Genomic DNA, 22,942 nt, shown 5'->3' with positions numbered 1-22,942 from the left:
ACCTTCCCCATAATCATTTCCTGCGTCAATGAGTGTATGTTACCTTTAGGTTGCGATCAGAGACATTTTTCAGCAACAAACGCCGTTTAACTTGCTGAGAGCGTCGTCTGCTCCAGTGCGCCTACGGGATATGGTTTGGCAACACGCAGCCGGGCAGGCCATTTCTTCAACCATGAGGCCGAGCATGGAGGTTACCGCAACTACGCCAAAGCTTCTTGGCATCCAAGCGATACACCGAATAACAATGAGTCAGATAATGGTTTAAACCCCAGTGGTCAAAACCAGACAACGAACACCGAAACGCAGATTACTCCATATCAGGTAGAATCTTTACATGTGGTAGCTTTACAAGCGTATGCTGAAGAGTATCCAGGGTAGAACGAGGAGTAGAGGATGGCAACGCATTATTAAAGAGAATAGAACAAGGCTTGAGCGGGAGCCCCAGTCTGCAATCCAAGTCTAATTGTTTTGCAATCTGACGCTCTCCTTCAACCTTTGTTCGCGTTTCATTCATGCTGATGAGTATGTGAGATATACTGGAGAGAGGGGAATTGAATTATTTGTAATCAAGCAAGTTGCCATGAGCTTGTATGCTTACGAGCGTCTACGTAGGGAGCGGTCGACAGGAGTCATTACCGCTGTCGCATCATGCTCTCAAAGGCAAAGTCTAAAAGTCCTGCATATTTCTTTTCCGCTACATTTTTCTCTTGCTCTACCACGACCAGAGGCAGCTTAGGTGGATGAAATTCTGCCGTGTTTTCGAATCTCAGCCAGGTCCTCGGAATTATTTGAAGAACAGTATGAAGACGTAAAACTATAACCGCAAGTTTACGGGACGCAGCTTTAAAATAGAACATTGATTTTTTCCTGCAATCAGTAGGCATTTGTTGCTTTGGGTAAAAGATATATGTACCGCCAATAATCCAGTATCTTTAGCAAGTCGGCATCATTGACAGCGATAAATAAATCACCTCACGCGATTCTGCACCTTGTAACAATTTAACGACTGTACCACTGCAGCTCCTAAAAAGATATCTTGTTATTTGATTCTCTGAAGAGTACATTGGAAATTGTATTGAACGAACCATTCATGTAATGAAACAAAGAAATCATCACTTTTGCGAATCGAAAGGTAGTCGCACATAAGCATTTGTGCTACATTCGATAGCCCTGGCATTATTCTATTTATTATTTGACCTCACCACTCTTCCGTTTTCGTGCCCTTTTTCAAGCATTGGAGGGGAAGAAATACCTTTCTTATTATTCCACATAATATAGGACCTTCACTTATGTGACATGTGCGTTACAATCATTCCATCATCGACTAATTAATATTGTTAAAAATCGATGGGTCTAGCCAACTACCAAGAAAATTGAGACAACGCTTCTAGATCCTTGCTCTGCGACTTGTTCAACATCTCTTTGAATATTCGCATTAAAGCGAAGGCGGCCAGCGGCAAGGTCGCACTCCAAAGGCGCTTGCGCATGAGAGACGATGCAAGATCAACTCGTCGTTGCTATGTCCTCCTGAAAGGTGTCGGAACTTCGTGACGAAAACGTGCCAGAACCGCCCGATGCATATTTTTTCGAGCCAGAGCATCACCTCACAGAATAAATCGGAAAAACAGGCGATATGTGTGAAGCCTCGACCATTCATCTTTGAGCTTCTGCTGATTTTTTTGTTTCATAACGTAGTTTATTGCCGCAAGGCATAAAGGTATCTGTAAAAATAAGAACTAAAAGGTAATTAATGAACGAATAAAGGTTGTCATCTAATTGTGTCCAAGAGGGAAAAATGGTGTGGCCTCTACATCCAAGCAAAATGAAACAGTGGGCATACCCAGAACAAATGGTGAATATCTCCTCCATTATTCTGGGAGTTAGAGACAGAACACCCTGGGCGTGAATATGAGCATAGAAAGTGTGGCCACGTTCATGTTGACGGCAAGAATGAGGGCAACCCCAACCAGCATCTTCCGAAGCGTAACCTCCTCTGAATGGGTAAGGCTTCGGGAGAGAGTTGCCGAACGTTAAAGGCACATGGAGCCCTGAACAGAGGGCTCCACTCAGGAAGATAAGGAAGTATAGAATAAATGTATTTATGGTGTTATGGTGTTCATCTTCATCCCTAACCGTCCTCTCCCGCTCGTCTTCATCATACCTCTACTCCTATCCCATGACTATTGCATAACTTGGTACCCGACCTTTACAAGGACATTGCCATAATATAATCATGACCCTCATAAAAAATATAAAGGTATTGACTTCCTCCATAACGTAATAAACGAAAGAAATGACCGAGTGGCTGTACAAGAGAACGTCGAATCCGCTAAGTATCTTGTGTGGTTGATTCTTCGCCCTGTTTTGGTCCCGGTTTCAAGTATTCCATTAGTTTACTCTATGCAAGAATGGTTGACAGGTCTGGGGTAGACAGGAAGTAGTAGCCTGAAGAAACGTAGTGCATGCTATGCCTATGCCAAGCTCAGCTAGGATACTATTAAATCTGGCCAGAAAATTAAGAACTTACAAATTCACTGGACGCGGATAAATTTGTGACGTTTTTCGCATGACATTAAAATGAGAAAAAAAAAAGCGATATGAGAAATAAAACACCCCAGCACTCAGCCAACCAGAGTTGGAGGCGCAGCTGGCCCACACGAGTGTGTGTATTTGTCACCAATGCCCGGGAGGCAGATAAAGTACCTGTGATCCCCGACTGAGGAAACCTGCCAGCGAAATTCCGTGAACCAATTGAAGTTTTTTCTCTCCCTCTCATACATGTATACACATCTGCTACATAGTACACAGAAATGTGGTGCAACAAACAGAATCACATCAGAAGAAATACAACACAGGCAATTTCTGGGTACTATGCAGCACCAACTTACCCCTCAAGCTGTTATTTTGACATCCGTTACAATTAGCGTGATTGGCTAGGTACTGCCTCGAAGAGAGTTGAAGAGAATTGAAGCTGCAGATACGGTGCGCTATGCTAATAATTACAATTACAGACTCCACACATACTAATTACAGACTCAACACACCTTTTAAAGTGTAAGGAGGGGAAAAGGTCCCAATCGAAGATAAAAATTATTTAGAGCAGGAACGAAGCACGTGCTGAAGAAGAAGAACTAGGCAATACTGGTGTATCAACACACCTACCCCTCCACCCTTTTTTACCGCTCTCGTTCTCTTGCAGCCTTCCTAGACATAGTCTTCTATAAACGGCGGATCTTCTAGATCCCTGAGATGAGCCTCGCATAGAGCGTAAACACCTATTTTGTCATCCTTCAACTGCTGTTCTATCTCTAGCCATTTCCTCTTTTTCTACCTCCTTGCATGTTTATGTAGCTGATCCTAGTGTTAAATCTCTTTTTTGCATTTTTGTTTCTCGACCTCCTCCTTGCCATTTTTTGGGGCTCAGCCTCCGTTATTACGCTTTCTTCTGCTTCACTTCTAGTTACCTCCGTGCACGGAGCCCTCGCGGACCCCCTAAAAAAGCCACAGCCCTGCCTGCCAGGCGCCAGCCGATCTCTGATCCCACCCTTCTGTTAAAATGAATGCCATCCCGCTGAAAAGTCCTGCCAAAATTTGCTTTATACACCTCCCTGTTTACCTCAACCACTTCGAAACGCTTCTCCAGGCTTGACTTTCTTATGCCCTGATTAACTGTCACCACGTCCTTTTCCAGCTTTCCGTTCGATCCTAGCACCACCGGTACTGTGCATACAACTATCTGCGCTTGCTTTGTTATCTACCTGATATCGTCAACTCTCTTAGCTAATCTTTCCACCACTCCTGCAGCGTCACCAATTAGGACATCGTTTACCCTCGCGGCTACTATCACCATATTGAGCTCTGCGGAATATTTCAACAGCCTATTTTTACTGTCTTTCAGCACTACCCTCATTGTCATCCCTGGGAAGGTTCCAACTAACACTCGCTTATCATCCTTTACACGTTCCAAGATATCTCCCTTGCACCTGCTCATGTTAGAATTTCTGGCGATAAACACCTGATGAAATCTAAAGTTTGACGAAATCTCGTCCGACAGTCGGGCAAATTCATCGCCGTGCATATAGGGGAGAGCGGGAACTTTGCACGGCGATTAAGGGACCACAAGAACGACGTCAAAAACAAGAAGGTCAGTTCTAACGCACTTGCGGAACACGTGGAAGCAACGAGATCGCATGGGACGATGCGTTAATCATCGGAAAAGAAAAGAACTGATCATCACGCCGATATCTGGAATGCCTGTTGATTCAAATGACGAAACATACACTTAATCGCAACGCCGGTAATCTTCCGCCCGCGTACGCGAGGTGCCTGGGACGATTAGTGCAACGCACTTAAGCTTCGTGTTTCGAATATTCCATTCAGTGAACAAGGCTTCCGTGTGGAAACCGAAACGTCTTGTTTTTTGACAATTACCTTTTTGGCCGGCACCCTTTAATCCATCACGATAAGCACCTGGGCCTTCTCTCTCCCTCTGCCAGCTGTTGGCTCCTGCTTTCGGTTATCTGTGTGCTTCTCTCTGGGATTTTCATTCTTCCTTACTTCATTTTTTTTTTTTACTTCTTAGTAGCTTATGCCTTCCATGCCAGTGCTGGTACCAGCCCCGTGGCCCACATTTTACCTTCTTTTGATTGCACATCTTAACCATGTATCAACTGAACATTTTCTACTACTAATTCTCAGAATATACAAACTGCAAAAGAAAGACACAAAAACGACTAGCAAACACGCGTTAAAATAAGCTCTGCGAATGCCAATAGCCTAGAAAAAAGAATATTCATCTAAGCAAAACAGTTAAAGAATGAACACCGAGAAAACCTAGCTGCCGGCACGAAAACCAGGCCGCTACGACAAAGAGCTAAAATCTATTCTTTAGGCTGCACCCAACCTAACTAGCTGAAAACGAAATAAAGTTGATAAAAGAAAGAACTCATCTATTTGATGCTTTCGGAAGCTCCCGCTGTCGCCAGTCCGTCCGTTTCCGGTAGCCACGTGCAATCGGAGGAGCGATGGAACACGCGTCCGCACAACACGGCTGATAACTGTAAACTGTCAACTGTCACGTGTACTTCAGCTGTACATGTGGCGCCATCTGGGAGCAGGTGCATCAGGCAGCGAATTTTTAATCGTGGACCATAGCTTGATATCGGGAGCCTAGGCATGTCGCAGCCGCCGCGTCAAATGGGGTATTGTCAATCGTATTAAAACCTGGTTATAATAATCGATGGTATACCCGCCGCTTTGTATCAGAGGTTAGAACGCTCGACCGCTGAACCCGAGTACGCGGGTTCGAACCCCACCTTCCATAGCCCACTTCGATTGTCGTTTTTAGCTTGGAAGCACTCCAAGATCTACGTCATAGTCAGGTTTTGGTGTGCCATAGGCTTAATCACTCTCTGTGTTGGCTGGCGGACTAGACACACCCGTCGGGAAGACTGGCGCGTATGGCTGCTATAAGGGAAGTTTTAATTACCCGCACTAGGCCACGTAGTGGTGACCTCACGAAACGTGTCAGCCAATCAGAGTGACGGCACAAGCAAGATCGAACAAGATTCTTGGTCATTAGTGGTATACGTATAACTGCTGCGCTTTCGCACTGATAGACGACGTAATCCGTGTGTTGACCAGATGGGCCCAAATTAAAACCTCCAAGTGTTAAACACGTGATGTTCCCAGGCGACGTAGGCTCGGCTCATGACATACGGCATCCGCACAGCTGCGCAGAAGGCGACCACTTGTGTACTTGGGCTTACGGACGAACAGAATGCATACGGGAGGGTTAACAATTTCTCCAATGTAAAAATGGTATTCATTGCAACGAGGCCCACTTATAACAAATGGCTAAATGTCAAAGCACCAGGCACAGAATAGTCGCTAACTAAACTCTGCAAACAGGGCACAAAGTGTGAAACGGGGGTTGTAATAGCGGAGAGCGTTGTTAAATCAAAGAAATGATGAAAGGGAAGTGTGGGCGATTACTGAACCTTCGGCCCTTCCTGAACCTAGTCATCTCCAACGTATCGAATATCATGGGGAGCTTAGAAGGTTATTGACATTTTTCTATAACCAGAAGCTATTTGATGTTATCGAAAACAACAAAAGGTGTATAAAATGGTTTCGAATTAGAAACAAAAGGGGCATGCAGGCGAGGACTTAAGTGAAAAATAAGGAATGGTGAATGGTGAAAATAGGGTGTTAAAATCAGGAGGCTGGAAAAGAGAAGCTAAAAATATATCATCAGCGCGCCTTCTTGGGCCGGCAGCAAACAACGTCACCTGGAATTCACTTGGTATTTACAAGGTTCTTCTTTGCTTTGGTTCACTAACAGGCAACTTTTTTATGTACCCTGTTCCTTGCATCTACGACCCATCTTTAAATTAGTTTTTTTTTTTTTCTCGTCTTCCTTAAACGCTAGTTGTTTCTACAGACACCTGTTTAAGGCTAACCTTCTTTACAACCGCTCATTTGCTCCACAGCTGAAGCTAACCTGATCACCATTTTCATTCACTAACAACACGAGCTTGAGCTTTTATACAAATATGGTCCCGCCAAGGCGGGGGAAAGTTCCTCAAGCGGCCTCGGATGTAACAAACGCGCTGCAGGGCATCTCCAATCGACGCCGTCATTATCGCTTAATCTTCAGGCACTGGGACCGCGCTGCGAAGGGTGGAATAGCTAAGTCGAGCTCCAGAAATCAAGACGAAAAAAAGTCCAAACACACCCCGCTCTGCGGCCCGAGTGGCTCTGCCCACGCGCATCGCGACCTTGCGGCTTTCAACGACGCAAGGGGCAATTCACACGGTGTTACAGGCACCGACAACCGGCCGTACGGCTGGCAGGGAAGAAAGCGCGCTGTGCGTACTGCTCTGTGCCGCTATGGGCGCCGTGTATGCATTAGCGACCGCGCAGCCATCGCCAACCAGCCAACCCCCGCCCCCCTCATCGTTTTTGCCTGTGTGCCGTCGCCATTTCGTCACGGTCACCGCGCGCTGTTTAGGAATCGCAGGAAGGACGCTGGCTGGACTGGCGGGCAGCCACGTATTAGAGAAGCGGTGCTGGACCGACAGTCGGTCCTTTGTGCCCAGAAGACCTTCCGCACTGCAGGACGCTGGAGACGATGTTTTCGCTATTTTACGACTGAGTGTCTCCAGCCGACGTGCAATGCACTGTCGTGTTTAAGCATATTGACTGACATGTGGAGGCTGGGTCAAAATAAACAAATGAGCAACCCGCAGCACTCTTCGCTTTTTTCGACATACGGTATATGACGTGTGCATCGATATTATAGAGCGCAACACACACACACACACAAGAATATCCAGTGATCGCCCTCTAATTGGATGCCTAACTTTCTCCAACTGTTGCATCATTCACAGCGCGCGAGACACCGCGCAGAAAAAAAAAAATGTAGCTGCAGTTGCTGGAACGTACGTCTTTCTTCTGAAAACATGCGGTCGGCTTGGAAATAAAACAGCTCTTCTGAAATTAGAATCATACCCGCCGTGACGTCGTAACATTGCCGCTGCGCTCCCAAAGTCTAATGTGAATGTCTAATGTCTAATAAAACTTTGTCTAAACACGACGATGACCGAACCGGAAAAGCCACGGAGAGCGTTGCCGCCAGTTTTTCTGAGTTCTGTTAATTGATCTTCTATAGTCTTTTTTTTTTTATAGCCAAGGCTTTAACACTTTACTAAGCATGAAGGCGACAGACAGCCATGAAAAAAAAACTGATGATGCGCTGTTTCTATAAGCAACTCGAGCTGATTTTTGGCGATATATAGACCTTTGCATTTTGGGCTCTCTGGGCGCTACCATATTGTTCACTGGGTGTGCACCGCGCGCAAGCACTGTGGAAGCTGCAGAGAAGCCCGTTAAAGGCGGTCCAGAGAGGAGGAATTTCGACAACTTCCTCGCCCGATGCAAATGACTTAGTTCATCTTCACCTATAGGCGCGGTGGGTGAGAGGAATTTCAGATGAAGATTTCTATGGGGTAATGTCGAATCCTTGTCTACTATTCTCACCATCAGCACAGTTCATGCACTGCAGGCTAAATCATTTCTAATGATCGCCGTTAACCCTGTTTCGTCTACCTGTCCTGGCAAACCCTTGGCAATCGCACCATCTCGCATTACTCTATACAGGCATTTTCTCCGTCTGCAGTCTCTCCTGAAATCCGATCAGTAGGCTTGAAGTACCATCGCTCATTTGTACTCCCCATTTGCATAGCCTACTATAACAACGCTCGCATGCATAGATGCGAGAGTTGGACTGTGAAGAAGGCTGATCGCCGAAGAATTGACGCGTTTGAATTGTGGTGCTGGCGGAGACCCTTGAGAGTTCCTTGGACGGCCAGAAGATCAAATCAGTCCATATTGTCGACCATAAACCCTGACTGCTCATTGGAGGGTCAAATTCTAAAGTTAAAGCTCAGCTACTTTGGTCATCTGATGAGAAGAGAGGAGTCGCTGGAGAAAGATTTGATGTTGGGAAAGGTTGAGGGTCGCCGGAGAAGAGGTAGGCAGCGAACGCGATGGTTAGATGGCATCCTCGAGGCGCTGCAGATGACGTTATGTGATGTTAGGAAAATAGTGAGAGACCGGAAAGCATGGCGTGATATGGTCCAAAGGGTCACGAAGAGTCGCACACGACTGAACGACTGAACTGAACAGAACTATAACAACTATAAACTGCTTGAATAACCCATGGCTCCTCACCCCAAAACATTACGAGTGTGCGTTGCCTCAGGGCGGAAGCAGCACGCAGTATGATTTCCGTCATTCAACTGCCGCTTTTATTGCTCCGGTTGCTCCGGTTGTTCCGGCGACAAAACACGTCGGTCGTCCCAAGCCAGCCAGCCCTGTAAAATAGAATGCTGCTTGCCTTGTGCGTGTTTCTCCGATGAACGGCATGTTTGTTCTTTGCGGCACACTGGGGTGGCCCGAGGCAGACGTTTACCGCGACCAAATCACTCCGCCGCGCTGTTCTGTCGGTCGCGCGTGTGGTTGAATTCGTCACGGCTGCCAGTGCGTGCCGTCGTATGGCAGCGCTCGCGGAGTCGAGCGTAGTTCTCTGCCTGGGCGGGTTGGGTCGTTTCCCGCGAAGGGGCGGCCTGCGGTGTCCAGCCAACAAAGACAAGAGAGCTGCTTTGGCTAATTAGCGCTGCGGAGGAAAAGGCGGCCCCCTACAACAACGGAGTCTCGGAAATGAGTGCACTATGCGGGAGCGATTATTGCTCCTTCCTGACCGCGGGGCATGACTCTTTTGTTGCTGTTATTACTGCGGCTGCTGGTGCTGCCGCAGCTCTTTTTCACCCGAATACAGAAAGGCGAGTTCTAGAGCCGTTCTGTGCTGCCAGACTGCGAAACTTCAACTTGGTGTTTGAAGTCTCTGACTTGACATAGAAAGGTTATACTAACTGATCTAAAGATTTTTAATCAGCGCCTTTTGATCTCTTTTCTCCGTAGTAAACATGGGCACAGGCTCTAAGTGGCTACCGTTTATCGACGTTCACAACGAGACGACACACGGTCTGAAAAGAACGAATGCATAATATATTGTGGACTTCCACTTGTCCTTCATTTCACACTTCTGACTGACAGACAACACAGCTTCGACTCAGCAACTTTTTGATAAAGCCCCCCTCGCCCCCCCCCCCCCCCCCAAAAAAAAAATCCAATCAGCCAATCAATAAATGCCAATCAGCGATGACTATGCGCTAATTGTCACTGATTGCGCTCCGTTGTTTTAAAGTGTCATTGCGGTTGGCCTCGGTTAACATGGCATATACCCACGGCTGAGCACTGGTAGTGGCTCTTTGTACAATTAACTGTCATCATCCTCAGTTTTTTGCCCCTAGAAAAGAAAATCCCCGATTACAAGTCGCTATTTGGCGCATGATTGCCTTAGTTCCTTACGCGCCATAAATCCCTGATAACAAATACACCATTTGTCGTTTTCGTTCGGCATAGGTCCAAAGATGACACGCACTTAAGGAAAGACATCATTCATTGCTGATTTGAATTGGTTTTTGTTTTTGCTCTTGGTAGAGAAAAAGTGCCACTGAGAAAACTCGATCCTCGAGCTGAAACTGATGGGAACTTTAATAATACGCCGAAAATTAATGCGTCCTTTATCTCGTGCTTTCCTTTGTATGGCGAGAAATTGGTTCCCGTTGCCGGGAACGAGCAATTGGGGACCTTTGGGCCGCTGTACAACACGACGCATGGGCATGGGCAGGACATGTAGTGCGATGAGAGGATAACCGATGGTCGCTTAGGGTAACAAACTGGATTCCAAGGGAAGGAAAGCGTAGCAGGGGGCGGCAGAAAGTTAGGTGGGCGGATGGGATTAAGAAGTTCGCAGGGGTCAAGTGGATGCAGCTAGCACAGTACCGGGTTAATTGGAGAAATATGGAAGAGGCCTTCGCCCTGCATGATGATGATGATGACGATAATGACAACACGACGACGTGTCTTTGATATAACCAGAGCAACGGGTTTGTTACAAAGCTTGAGGAGAAGTGTGATACTTTGTGCAATCTCGCACCCGACCCTGTTCTGCCTTTTCTAATAAAGCAGTAAGTTTATTAAGCGAAGCTACGGTCAGAGAGAGCCCCGATACAGAAGCATTCCGCCGTGAGCAGGTCGGAAAGGTTCTCGCTCTTTGATGGGGCAACCTGGGAAGCGAAGATCATCTAGCTGATGAAGAACGACTTTCTTCTTCTGCCCTATAAAAATGCTACTATTTTCGCAGAAAATGCATTTTAGTACCTTGGTTTGGGTCTTTTTGTTTGCTTTCCCAGGCACAAGCTCCAGACGCCCACTGGTTTTATCTTCTCAGAGGCGCCATCCTAAAATAAAGTTATAAAATGTCAAAAGTGACAAAAAGCCTACAGGATACATTCTTGCTGATGTTGACGATGGTTGGGCTGAATTCCAATGGCGCCAAGGCAGCTTTGGCATGAAAGCGCGAAGGTGTTTTGCCTTGGTCCAATCATTTCACCCAAGATTGGCTAAAGACTAAGCGAAGCACGTACCCATTTCCCTTTGGAGTACCCAGAGGAATTGGGCATCAAACCCTGCACCGCTTCCTTAGTAGTCGGGCGCTCAAATGTCTATATTATCCCTAATTTCCCATGGTCCCTAATTGTCCCTGGCGGAAACTAGGGTTTGGATACGCCAAGTTCAAATGCGGCCGAAATGTGTCGACGATCTCTGCCTGCTGTGAAGAGGAAGCGGTTCCTGCCAAGCAAAAGTCCCGCCGCCAAATGTCAAAGGGAGAAAATTATCAGAACTCTAAATTGAGTAAACACGGGGCCATATCTAGGGAAGTCTCATTTTCTCGATTGGCGCCAGTCATTGAGGCTGCTTGACGCAAAAGCATATTCATTGCGCTGTTTTTTTTTTTGTTTTTTTTTTTTTTTAAGGCAGTTGGCAGACATTGTTGCTATTGAAGGGACTGAGATAGCAAGTGAATTGGACACCGACGTGTCTCTGTGGAATTTCATCGTAGATTGCAATGCATTTGTTTCGCATTCAGTTGGCCTTTCGGTGGTCCGCTTTTTGTTCTTTGAAATGATTCGCTCGATTTCTAACTATTATGCACCATGACACGGAAGGGCGCCTTATATGTTGCAACTTTAGGCTTCGTGACAAGTATTGGAGGAGCATCAATCTGCTTGTTTTAAATATTTGGATGCAGCGAGTGGTTTTTTGTTCGTGGTGTTGCAAATATATTAGACTGTGATCGATATGTCGTATTGATGGCGACTTTAATTGCGTCTGCTTCAACATGAGCATATCGGGCCAAGCCAGAACACCAAAACCAGCGCTTGTATTTCATCAGGCATCACTGAAAACACAGGGTTTATTGATGCCGGGTTACCATCCACTTTCACATATATTACAGGCGCCTCACGTTCACGTCTTGAGCGGATATACGTCGTCACAGAAAAAACTGTTCCAAACTCTTGGCAGTAAACTGCTATCAGTTACAACCAGGTCTAATTCAGCCTTCTGTAAAGCAACGTTCGCCATATTCGCCCCTGCTGCTTGCTCTACCTGTACATGGAGCCAATTTCCATAAGCGCTATAAGAAGTTACACCGTTATACGTTTTGTAATATATGTGTCACCAACTCAAGGTATTATATTAAACAGGTCACATCTTGTTTTCCAGCTCTCACAAGCCTAGCATCAATGAGGGTATTCGTTTAGCGAAGAGCATAGATTTAGTGCCAATTCAAATCTAGCAGCCTTAAAAGTTATGGGCTCCGCCTTCAAGGGCATGACGCGAGAGCGCAGGCTACCAACCCACATATATAAAGCACCACTTCAACCAAGCCATGTAAATGTGTCGGCGTGGCCTACGGGTAACATGAATGCAACGGCCCTGGAAGGCTGGTTCTGATACCCTCCCATAGGAAAGAGGCCCGATTTGGCAGCTCCTGCCAAGCGTTTCGTCAGGCAACCCTATATCTAGTAGCTGCTAGACCATGTCGATTGGCAGCTACCCTCTGCCAGCACTATGTTCTTGATTTCACGTCACGGCGCAGCCACGCCAACGGCTCGAAAACGTGGCGTAATGTTAGCTACAAAAGCCATGAGCTGGAAGGCTTTCAGTGCAAGAAAGTTAGTAACCCAAGTTTGACTAAAACAATATTCTCCAGTTGCAACCTTGCAGCCTCACAAAATCACGAGCAGGCCTGTAGCAGGTGGCCGTTTGCAGATGGCACGGCCAGGCACTGATGAGGTTTAGTGTGGTATATGAGGTTTAAACGTTCCAAAACAACTCAGGCTATGAGAGACACCGTAGTTGGGTGTAGCGGAAATTTGTACCACCTGGGGTTCTTTAACGTGCGCTGACATCGCACAGCACGCAGGCGCCTAGCTTTTCGCCTCCATCGAAAAGCTGCCGCCGCGGCGCGGGATTCCATCCCGCATCCTTGGGCACAGCATTCTAGCGCCCTAACCACTGCACCACCATGGCGTGGCAGGCATTGATAAGTCGGAGGAGCAATGGCACGCCGACGCTCATTTATCCTTCATCCATGGATGCCACCGCACGTGTGACTGGTCGTCGGGTTGTGTGACTCACGGGACCAGATGGCGTGGTTCAATTGGAAGAAGAATCTGCCATCTCGAGGATTGCTTTCATACGGATGGGTGATATAGCATTCGGAACACACGGGACCCTTGTACTCCTTGTTTGAAGCATCATCTACTGGAAAATTAGTAGCATACCTCTGGGAGATGACAAAGGAGTGTCCACTTGTTTGAGCAAATGCCTGTGATGATTCCACTGTGCTGAAACCTTCGAATTAAATATTGTCGACGGCTACAGTGCATCCATCCCACGTAGCCTAGGTCACCTAAACGCAAACTTCCACTGCCTAATAAATGATTCAGCACCTAACACTATCGTCTGTTATTCATGTGCATACCCGAAAGGGTAATCTCATAGCATACTGTTGAAAACTAAAGCTCTTGCGCAAATGTCGAACAAACTTCATCGATCATCCATGAATTTCTTCTTCTACATTCCTACCGGTCCTTTTTTCGGCCATAACATAACTACCTAATTTATTTCCCACCGACACTACAGATTACAAATGCACAAATCATTCCCCTGCGCTTTTTTGGTTTCACTTACCATTGGTTTCCGTTGTGTGTGTGATAAGGAGCCTGTCATTACTCTTCAGGTATCTGCTCAATTATCCGATGCTTATCATTTAGTTAAAAAATTCGCCTTTTCTGTTTCTAACACAATGTGTCATGATATTTTCTGAACGCAAATGGAGTAGTTATCAAACGTATATCAAACTGTGTATTCATGACGTGCTCATTCAGACATTTAGGTGGTCTTAGATTACACTACTTGACACTGAGCGTCGGTAAAGCTGTACCTGAAATTATTCCCGGAGCGTCATCGGAAATTTATCTGCCCAGTATGTCATTGGCAATGGTTAACATGAGCATGCACTTACCAGGAACAGCTTGACAATCATAAGCGATTTCGCTTGTGATAAGTTTGCTCAGACGTATACTTTTATACTCGAGTCGTTATAAGAACCGACATTGGAGGTAAGCCTTGGGCCAATGGCACGCCGACTTCGACACAAGTTAGTTTGCAGCTTGGCAACGTATCAGGCGAATGTCGCTAAGGACGCCGTTTAATATTGACCCGATAGGCGTGCCAAGTCTAGCCATCGTAGGGCACATCACGATCCCCACGCTCGACCCTACCTTTCTTGCTCGATTCGGGCTGCACCGTAAATGACCTTATGCCGAGGTTATTTTACTCTTTGGGGTCATAACCTCTTCATTAACTCAACGATTCATGACCTTTCCATTTTAATTTGAACAACGGAGAACACCCAGGATTGCGCTGTTTTAAAGAATTTATTCACCGTTTTTTTTTTGTTCTTTACTATACACTAGGACGAAGAAAAAACACAATGAGTCAGTTGCACGTGCGACACAGGTAGCAAGCATTCGTTCGGCCGCATTCCACATCGACAACGAGGCGCCATGGCACAAGGGAGACGAGGCGCAGTGCACTCGAGGGTCAACAGCGTAAAGCCCGACGCTGTAAGCATTTGGAAGTCGTGACCCCACAAAGCGGATGCTGTACATGTAGGCACAAGATTGGACAGGCACTTGATTGGTGTAACAGTAACAAATGCCGCGTTCAACTCTAGCGAATCAGGCTAGCGTTCACTTCACAACGCTGCCTCTACTACAAAACGGATTGTGTCACGGTTGAATTGTAATCACAGTGTAGGGTGAGGTACCGGAATCTACCATTTTCAAATACCGGTCGCTTGCAGCAAATAAGTGAAAAATTACGCTAAAATGTTACTCAGTTGAAAAATCGAGAATTTGATACGTCCAGTTCAACCAATGCAAATGGGGTAGGAACTAACAAATGTATACATAAACTCATTATCTTTTGTGGACGTTGATCATCTTATATTTTTTAAGCATCCAGTCGTCTTGAGTTCAGAGGTGCCAAGTTGGCATTCCAATCACTATCACTTTACTGTCACTGAAAGATCTGCAATGACTCCAGTCTAATCTAGCAGCTGGATAGATTCAAAAGCCATATCTTGAAGCTCTAACTCAGTGTTAAGCACATACTTCTGTGACACCAACAGCTGTGTCAATTAAGCAACCGTTTAAATACCTACTACAAGCAACACCATCATGATAAAATCGCTTAAGAAAGCCTCAGGTGGCTCTCACCTGGCTGATAAATTTAGCAACAATAAAGGTGGATAGGTAAGAATAGTGATAACGTTTCAACTGTTTTCTGATAATAGATGCACATAGCGCTACTGAAGAGGAATCAGTAGGCACACGGCATAAGCAATGCTAGTGAGAGATATATCAAGTTTTCGAACGAACAAACACTCCTCACCGTAAATGTCCATCTTTACCCACTGCTTACAGGACAATGCTTTCACAGCAATTGCACTCGTGCGCTGGAGTCGATTGCCAGGGTGTCGGCAGTGTGGCCACAACAACATCAACTGCAGGTTACTTAACAGGAAAATATCACAAAACAGACTGTCTGTTCTCCACTTCAGAGCCTTGCTTCATCGAGGGAGAGCGTCGTCTTGGTTTCTAAATCGAACATTCGTCGCGTTAGAGAGTTTGTGTGTATACAATATGCACAAAAAAACAGTTAGTGTGTAACTCAGAAACCTCTAAAGCGTTTTATACTCGATGGAGGCGCGAGACGTCGACAACAAGTAAAACAAGACTGAACAAACGAATAAGCAGTTTTGCAATGAACGAGAGCAATATAGAAAGAACAATGCACTTTTGTTTTCATTATACCTCCTATCTTTACAAGATTTGTCGTTGCTGCCAGCTCCCACGTTTTTGTATTTCTGAACAAGAATATTGAACGCGAAGTACTTTTTACTCAGTAAATGCAACTTAACTCACACTTCTCTATTCATAGTGCTACTCGTAGGACGCAGTTTTGGCTATAATATGGTAGGGTCACATTCACTGCGATAAAGGGAAGGACAGTATAGGCGTGCCATTTTCCTTACTGACTGTGTGACGAGTACAGGAGATCTAGTGAGTACAATTCGATGAGAAAATGCACGGCAGCTATGAGCAAGCAATTCCGAACAGCTCACCCACAGGTGCACAAACCGGGCCCTACGGACACAAACCGGATCAATGACGTCACTTCCCCTTACCAAGTAGTGCCGTCATAATTACGGCTAACGCTTGTGCCCACAAAGAACTGTTTGTGCACCATGTGGCAAAGAGACAGACTCCAAGGGACGGTGACGTGGCCTGAACCGCAATATTGCAGCCGTCCCGACCGACAGCGTGTCTCACTCGTGGTGTAATGTCCTATAAGCAACGGTATCGAATTGTCGAAGAAAAAATTTACCTATAAATTACACTGTCGCACAAAACAAGGCAAATCGTCTAATGTTCGTTTTGTAACCTGCACTTGGTCAGCAGACATTGCAAAAGCATAGCAAGTGCGATACCAGCAAGAAAGCATATCAGATGAAAGTGTCGCTATTTTACTGGGTAGGTGTAAAACGCAAATCGCATGCACAAAAAAAATGAGTGACTATTACAGAAATTTTGGTGGGGCATAACACAAACATTTTGAGTGCGCAGAAAATGTCACCGTCCATTAGAACTTGCGCTGCTGGTGTCAGTGCCGGACTACACATCGAATTCAACCAAAAATGAGTTCAGACAGCACGCAGGGAATAGCGCCTCGTCGACTGTCCAGTTATGGACACTCATGGTCACGACCACGTCACTAAATATTCAGTCACACACGAGTCTTGTCCTCTTGAAGGACAGCTGGCGCACTGATGGGCCATCAATGTTTTGTTTGAACTTCGTTGCCAGTCCGCAAAATCCAGCACATCCATGTCGAAGCACTTGAGTAGGCACTGTCGAGTAGTCCTTTCACATAAGCTCGCATCTCGATAACAAAAATGTCCCGCTCAAGCATTCTCTCCGAGTCATCAACGCATGCAAATCTAAGCGTTACACAGCCAGAATCTCGCCTCTACTTTGAGGCACGACCAGAAATTACATCGTCATTATCAGTGACAAGATTTTAAGCAACACCAAACACAGCGCGTCGGGGTAGGTTAAGCTACTCCCAGTGACTAATTATGCGCTAAACGTTAGCGTTTTCATGGTAATCAGATCACTGGAACACTTCTGGGCAGAACACGCCGACTGGGGGGCTCTGCACATATAGCCCTGCTGTTCTCTCACCACTGCAACATCGGTTTACTGATTGTTGATGAAAAATAAACATTAAGGTTACATTTCGAAGGTGTTGACTCAGTAAATGCACCGCAAGCACTTTTGCCCAAGGCATGGTACGAAAAGCGAGAGGAGCAAATTGTGATTAACATTTCGGTTCTCTTTCTATCGTTTTTATTTCGACCCTGAAAATTTAACGTTAAGCATAAAGAAAAATCGCAGAATAGCTGCACACAAATCGATTAAGCGAAACAAAACACACCGAGAGCGGAAGACGAGGCGGGGATAAGCCTTCAGTCAACAGTTTCCTTCCTGAAAGCTATCCTGTCCATCTGTCAGGTCACAACATACTATCTTGTTGATATCTACGATACGATGATGTCATTAGAACGCCTAGTGATCCCAATTTCATGACAATCTTACCATTGTGGCAACAGACTTACAAACAATAAGCAATTAAGCATTGCTCTAACTGGAAACTTCTCTTGTGTGTAGGAATAACAAGTAGAGGAACTTTTAACATTTTAAATATGGCAGCAAAGTCAGCTCGGAGTATTTTGGACGTAAAAGTGAGTCAAAAGCTGCGCATATGGCAAGAAGACAACCGGGCGCTTCGAACAGATTCGACAAGGTATTCCCCACAGCAGTGTGCCGTTTCGCAAATTAACAGTGTGAAAAACAAAACGAGAAGAAAGCCTTTTGTCCTAAGCAGAACAACGCCCCGCCTCCTATTGGCAGTTAGACTTATGTACAAGTTTAGAGAGCGGGCAAAGGGAACAAGCACGGTACGCAGCCACCGTACACTTGGCGTGCTTCACAGGTACAGCGTTCCAACCTTCTTGCCCGAGCGTTCAGCGGCTGCCACGATCTTGGCTGGCAGATCAGCATAGATGAACTGGTTCGCCTTGTGGTCATTGTGGAGGAGCAGGTTATACCTGTTGTTGGCTTCCACGTCCCAGAAGAGATTACTCAAGGACTTTGGTCGCGACAGCTTGTGTGGAGGCACTGAACCTGAACGATCGTGCTTGGACCCCTTGGAACCAGAGCCCTTGGACCCCGACCCCTTGGAACCGCCGGAGGACGCTCCTCCGCCTGAGTTACTCGAGTCCAGCGTGTCGTTGAAATCGACGGCCAGGTTAGTGAGAGACTTGTAGCGGATGTTGAACAGCGGCGACGTCGTGATCGTGCCGTTGATGGGCTTGGTGCCTCGGCACGTCCTAGCCCTGGACGCCTTCTGGAAGACTACGGGAGCAGGCGCAATTGAAGCGTTCACGCTGCCGACGACACCGTTGGGACAATGATGGTGTGCCGGGCAAGGCGGGTGGTGCTGGTGGTGGTGCAAATGTGGGTGATGCACGGAGGCATCCTTAACGATGGGGACTGGAATGCGCCCAGCGTTCCGGAACATTCGTGGTTTGGCGTTTCCGTTACGAACGGGGTGTGAGCTTTTGACAAAAAGCTTGTTGTTTGGAGGCCTGGGGACACCAGATCTCGGGACTCCCGATCGACACGTCGGAGCGACGCTGCCACCTTTTGACTTGGGCTCGTCCGAACGCCTCATGACGGCCTCATATACATGTGAGTCTGTGTCCTTGGCTCTTGTCGGTGACTTTAGGACAACGGCTGCAGCTGGAGTGTTGGGACCAGGGTCGGTGGCTAGAGAGTACCGTCTGGCAGGGATGGTCTCTATGGGGGGCGGTAAGGGCCTGTCTCGCACAGGTACCGAAGACACGGGACCCGTAGATGGCGACGAGGGTGACTTATCACAGTCGCCGGTGCCCTCTCCGACGCCCTGTATGAGCTCTGTCTTGATCTTCTCTGGAAGGGGAGCAAATCCCCGGACGTAGTCATAGATCTGGTCGATCTCCTCGTACCGGTAGTCGTCTGGAGCGGGATTAGACTGCGCCCGTTCCACGGTCGTGCTTGGCGCAACGGCGACGGTGTCGGTTGGACTTTGCGGCGGCTTGCCACTGGGTTCAGAAACGCTTCTCTGCGGCGGTGTCTTGGACGAGAAAAAGTCGCTGCTGCTCCGCGTCGTCTCCAGTACCTCAATGGCGTCAATGCGGTCCTGTAGTCTCTTGCACCTGTCGAAAACAAAAACCAGCCTTACAGCAAATTCCTACTCTATAGACCTGCAACATAGCATGCTTCACTGCTAGCCTGAAATGTGAACTCAGTGGCAAAGTTCTTATCAAGTACTATCGTTAGTCACCTGATAATTTGCCGCTTACCCTGGCACCACAGGCTCCACTTTCGCTCCATCGAGCATATGGGCCAAGCTAGACACACTCTTTATTTATAAATTTATTAGAACAGTGTCCTATACAACTAACCTTATTTTTGTCTGTTGAAATGTTTCCTTACTCATCTACCCTTTAATTTGATGCTAAGGAAAGCGGGAACATTTCTGCCATTGGACTGTTTCCGCCTTAAAAGAACTTGCTTGGCTATTGTTCCCAGCTGCTTAGAAAGCGCTCACGAAAGTTCACTACGAGGCATAGAGAGGTATTATATTGTGCTCTCGCGCTCCAGTACGTGCCATGTTACGGTCAGAACATACCGACATTTCTAACCGAGAGGCACGCATCTTTTGGGGTCTAGTGGGGAGAAGCGCTAGGTATTCGTCACTTGTAGGTGCACAAGCCTTACTTCTCGATAAGTCTGGAGTACTCGGGCATCTGGACCAGGGTCTCGGCGTTCTTTGGAGGCTGGAGACGCAGCGGCGCCGACTCTGGTAGCGCCAGTGCAGGCGCGTCCTTGACCAGCGGCAACGCCATCACACACTCCTCACGCTCCACGCCATACAGCCTGAGCTCGGTGGTCTTGAGACCCGATGGCGCCGGGCGGCCATGCACCAGGCGGACCATGAGCGGAAAACGCTTGCAGAGAAGCGTCTTGACCGAGTGCACGCCCGAGATGTTCCCTTCCTTGGCGATGGGCGAGAACTTGCCACGTGACTCAGCGGCCATGTAGACCGTCTCTCCTGCCGACGTCAGGCATCGCAGGAAGCGGCCTTGCGGCGCCGACGATCGGAGGCGGGCCAGGGGGGCTTTTACCATTGGTGACATGTGCTGTGGAAAATAAGGAAGCCCGAGATTGGTTGAAAATCGGATGTCCGCGCCCTCTGCCCCTTAACTATTGCGTTGAATGACGCATAAAAACAGATTTGAACATCCGAATACGAGGAATGGAAAGCTGTGTGGGAAGGTTTACGCAACTAAAGGTTACAACGTCATGACAGTTCGCCAGGCGGCGAGAGTCGCGGTACAAACACTGTCCCGTTCCTCCTGGTCAGTGCTTTTACGATTTCATTGCATGCTGTAGCCTTGAAGAAATTCCGCGGTTTTGATGCACTATAATGAATAAAATACGATGAAACAAAGCTAAACTCAAAACTCCAGATATTTGGCAGCGCGTTGCGTTAATTTTGTAAGCGTGCAAAGTTCAGCAGGCGCTTTCAGGACAAAATTAGTTATTTGTGGTCACGCAAGGCTGTTCAACGAATCCCATTTAAGGTCAGCGGAACATTCGATATACCCCTTATGGAACCATGTCTATAAAATTGCTAGCGACTAAAAGAACAAATAATTCACTTTGCGCGAATCCGCATCCCACAAACGTTTGTCCCCGAGTGTACGTTATTACTAAATCAGCCAATTCGTTCGAACGATGTGGCCCCAGTATTTTTATAAGCCCAAGCAACCCGGCGCTTCTAATACAGACCGCAGATGAGGGCTGGCTATTGATTAATTTCAAATATTCCTTGCGATTCAATTTGTAAACTAATCGTTATCGCTAAAGCTGACGTTCGCGGGAAACTCGTAGTTGTCGTCATCATCGCAGGTAGTCAGAAAGCTTCCATGAAGTTAAACGTGGCTGAAACGAGGGCCTGTAGAGGGTGCACCGCACGAGCATCCCACACGAGGTTTCATCCCAGTGAGGCGTGGTCACGTGGCCACCCAGTACGCACAATCGCGCAGTGCGCTAAGATTTACAAAATAAACAGGGCGAAACTTTTTGAGAAGGGCACGCGTCCCTGTGGCCGGCATGACTTCGGCGTGACCACTCCCGCATGCCAGCAAACACTCATTTTCTGCACTATTACATTTAACGCGATGCAGTCAATGGACATGACCCTGACAGATGGCAGTTAGCACCAAGTATCCATGGCATGGCCGAGCTACCATAAGCTGTCAACTAGAGCATCTCCTTTGGAATGGGAAAGTTCATGTAGATAGAACCTACCGGGACCCGTAGTTCAAGTATAGATAGAATCTACCGGGACCCTTAGTTCCCGAGTCCGAAACGCTTTTGCTAAGCCAAGCAGGCAAGTTAGTACGGCTTGATTAATGCGGACCTTTACATCCATGCCGGGTGGTCCTTCCTACAATGTGCCATCTTACTAATGTAAGTTAATCCGTATGTGCGAGTTAATAAGGGCACAATACACCTTTTTCACAAAACGTGGAGCCCTCTGGTAGTGGTTGAAAATTCGTCTGCAACTGGTTAAAAACATCCTTAGGAGATGCAGCGCCAGAGAAATGATGGGGTGTGTTCTTGACAGCTATCGCCATCTATCGCATACGCCTGTCACGAATATTAATTACACATGGCCTCCGAGATCAGCTCTGGCTGCGCCGATCGCGGAGGCCGAGAATTGCGCATGCGCATCTGGGGTTGGTGGTTTGTTTTCAACCAGGGGAGAGGCACGCATGCGCAGAGCGGCCTTGTGAAAAAGGCGGATTTAATGGTTCAGTTATTGACCGAGGGCATGGGCGCAAACGACAATCCTCAAGGAGAGCCATAGATGAGATCCGCTAATGCTGTTACGTCACGAACTTGAATGCGTAGTGAAAGGGGCCCCGCAATTTTTCTGATCGCCATAAAAAAAATGTCTCGCCGGTGCCGAAACGAGGCTTTCTGGAAGCAGATGAATCTCAGCTCAATAGCACTCATCGAGGTGCTACTGCACCAAGACTGCATGTTCGAATTCGCGTGCATGGGTTCGTTTTCTCCTTGAGAAAGTAGGCTCTAACTGCGAGTAGGCACTGCCTCCATCTATATTTGTACACATGAGCTGAGGCCACGCTCTTACATACTTGGCCACAAATGCAGGAACGGAGCTACAGATCCAACGTGCCTTTCGTTCAGCGATTTCAGCAAGCACGCGTACAACGCGCACGGTTTAGAAAGGAGGTCAGGAGATGAGCGTCGAGCAAAAAAGAACCGTAAAAATGCAGAACTAGGATTAAATGTGCCTCACATCTGGCTCACAGACTCAGATAACTCCTAAAAGCTGGCCACACAGTCGATGCCTAGTATATTAATTCAACAAGACCAAATAATCAATTTCAAGAGATGGGCGATTTTGTGAGCTTCACAAGGCATGCCCGAGAATTTTAGCACTGCGCAGTCTCCGCTCCACAGTCGCAATCAGTTAATGTGAAGAACCAGCAGCGCATGGCTTAGCAGCGGTTGTACGCCCGTCGTGAGCTTTTACGAATGCGCACATAGCCCCCCACAAAAGCCGAACGCAGATCGAGATACGCAAAATCTTTTTGCTGTGCTTACGACCGAGCGATTCAAAGCCACACACACGTTGGCAAACATGGTTTGGCACCGGGATTTACAATGCCTTGAACAGAACCCCGTTTTCTTCCCTT

The 22,942-nt window shown here is 47.1% G+C and overlaps 1 protein-coding gene across 1 annotated transcript in view; it reads right to left on the bottom strand.

The window, feature by feature from the left end:
• Nucleotides 1-14,406: 14,406 nt before the first annotated feature.
• LOC146178533 (uncharacterized) overlaps nt 14,407-22,942 on the bottom strand; it is a 134,606-nt gene continuing 126,070 nt past the window's right edge. The window contains exons 5-6 of the mRNA XM_084578350.1: nt 19,929-20,350; nt 14,407-19,363 (exon numbers count right to left, since the gene is read on the bottom strand). Coding sequence (XP_084434476.1) covers nt 18,094-19,363; nt 19,929-20,350 — 1,692 coding nt within the window. The 3' untranslated portion in view covers nt 14,407-18,093. The remainder of the gene's footprint in view (nt 19,364-19,928; nt 20,351-22,942) is intronic.

This window comes from Amblyomma maculatum, chromosome 9 (assembly GCF_055883805.1).
Source record: "Amblyomma maculatum isolate TAMU_Amacu chromosome 9, ASM5588380v1, whole genome shotgun sequence".
NCBI classification, from domain to species: domain Eukaryota; kingdom Metazoa; phylum Arthropoda; class Arachnida; order Ixodida; family Ixodidae; genus Amblyomma; species Amblyomma maculatum.
The sequence above is the reverse complement of the archived record's forward strand: the minus strand, read 5'-3'. Positions and strand labels throughout refer to the sequence as shown.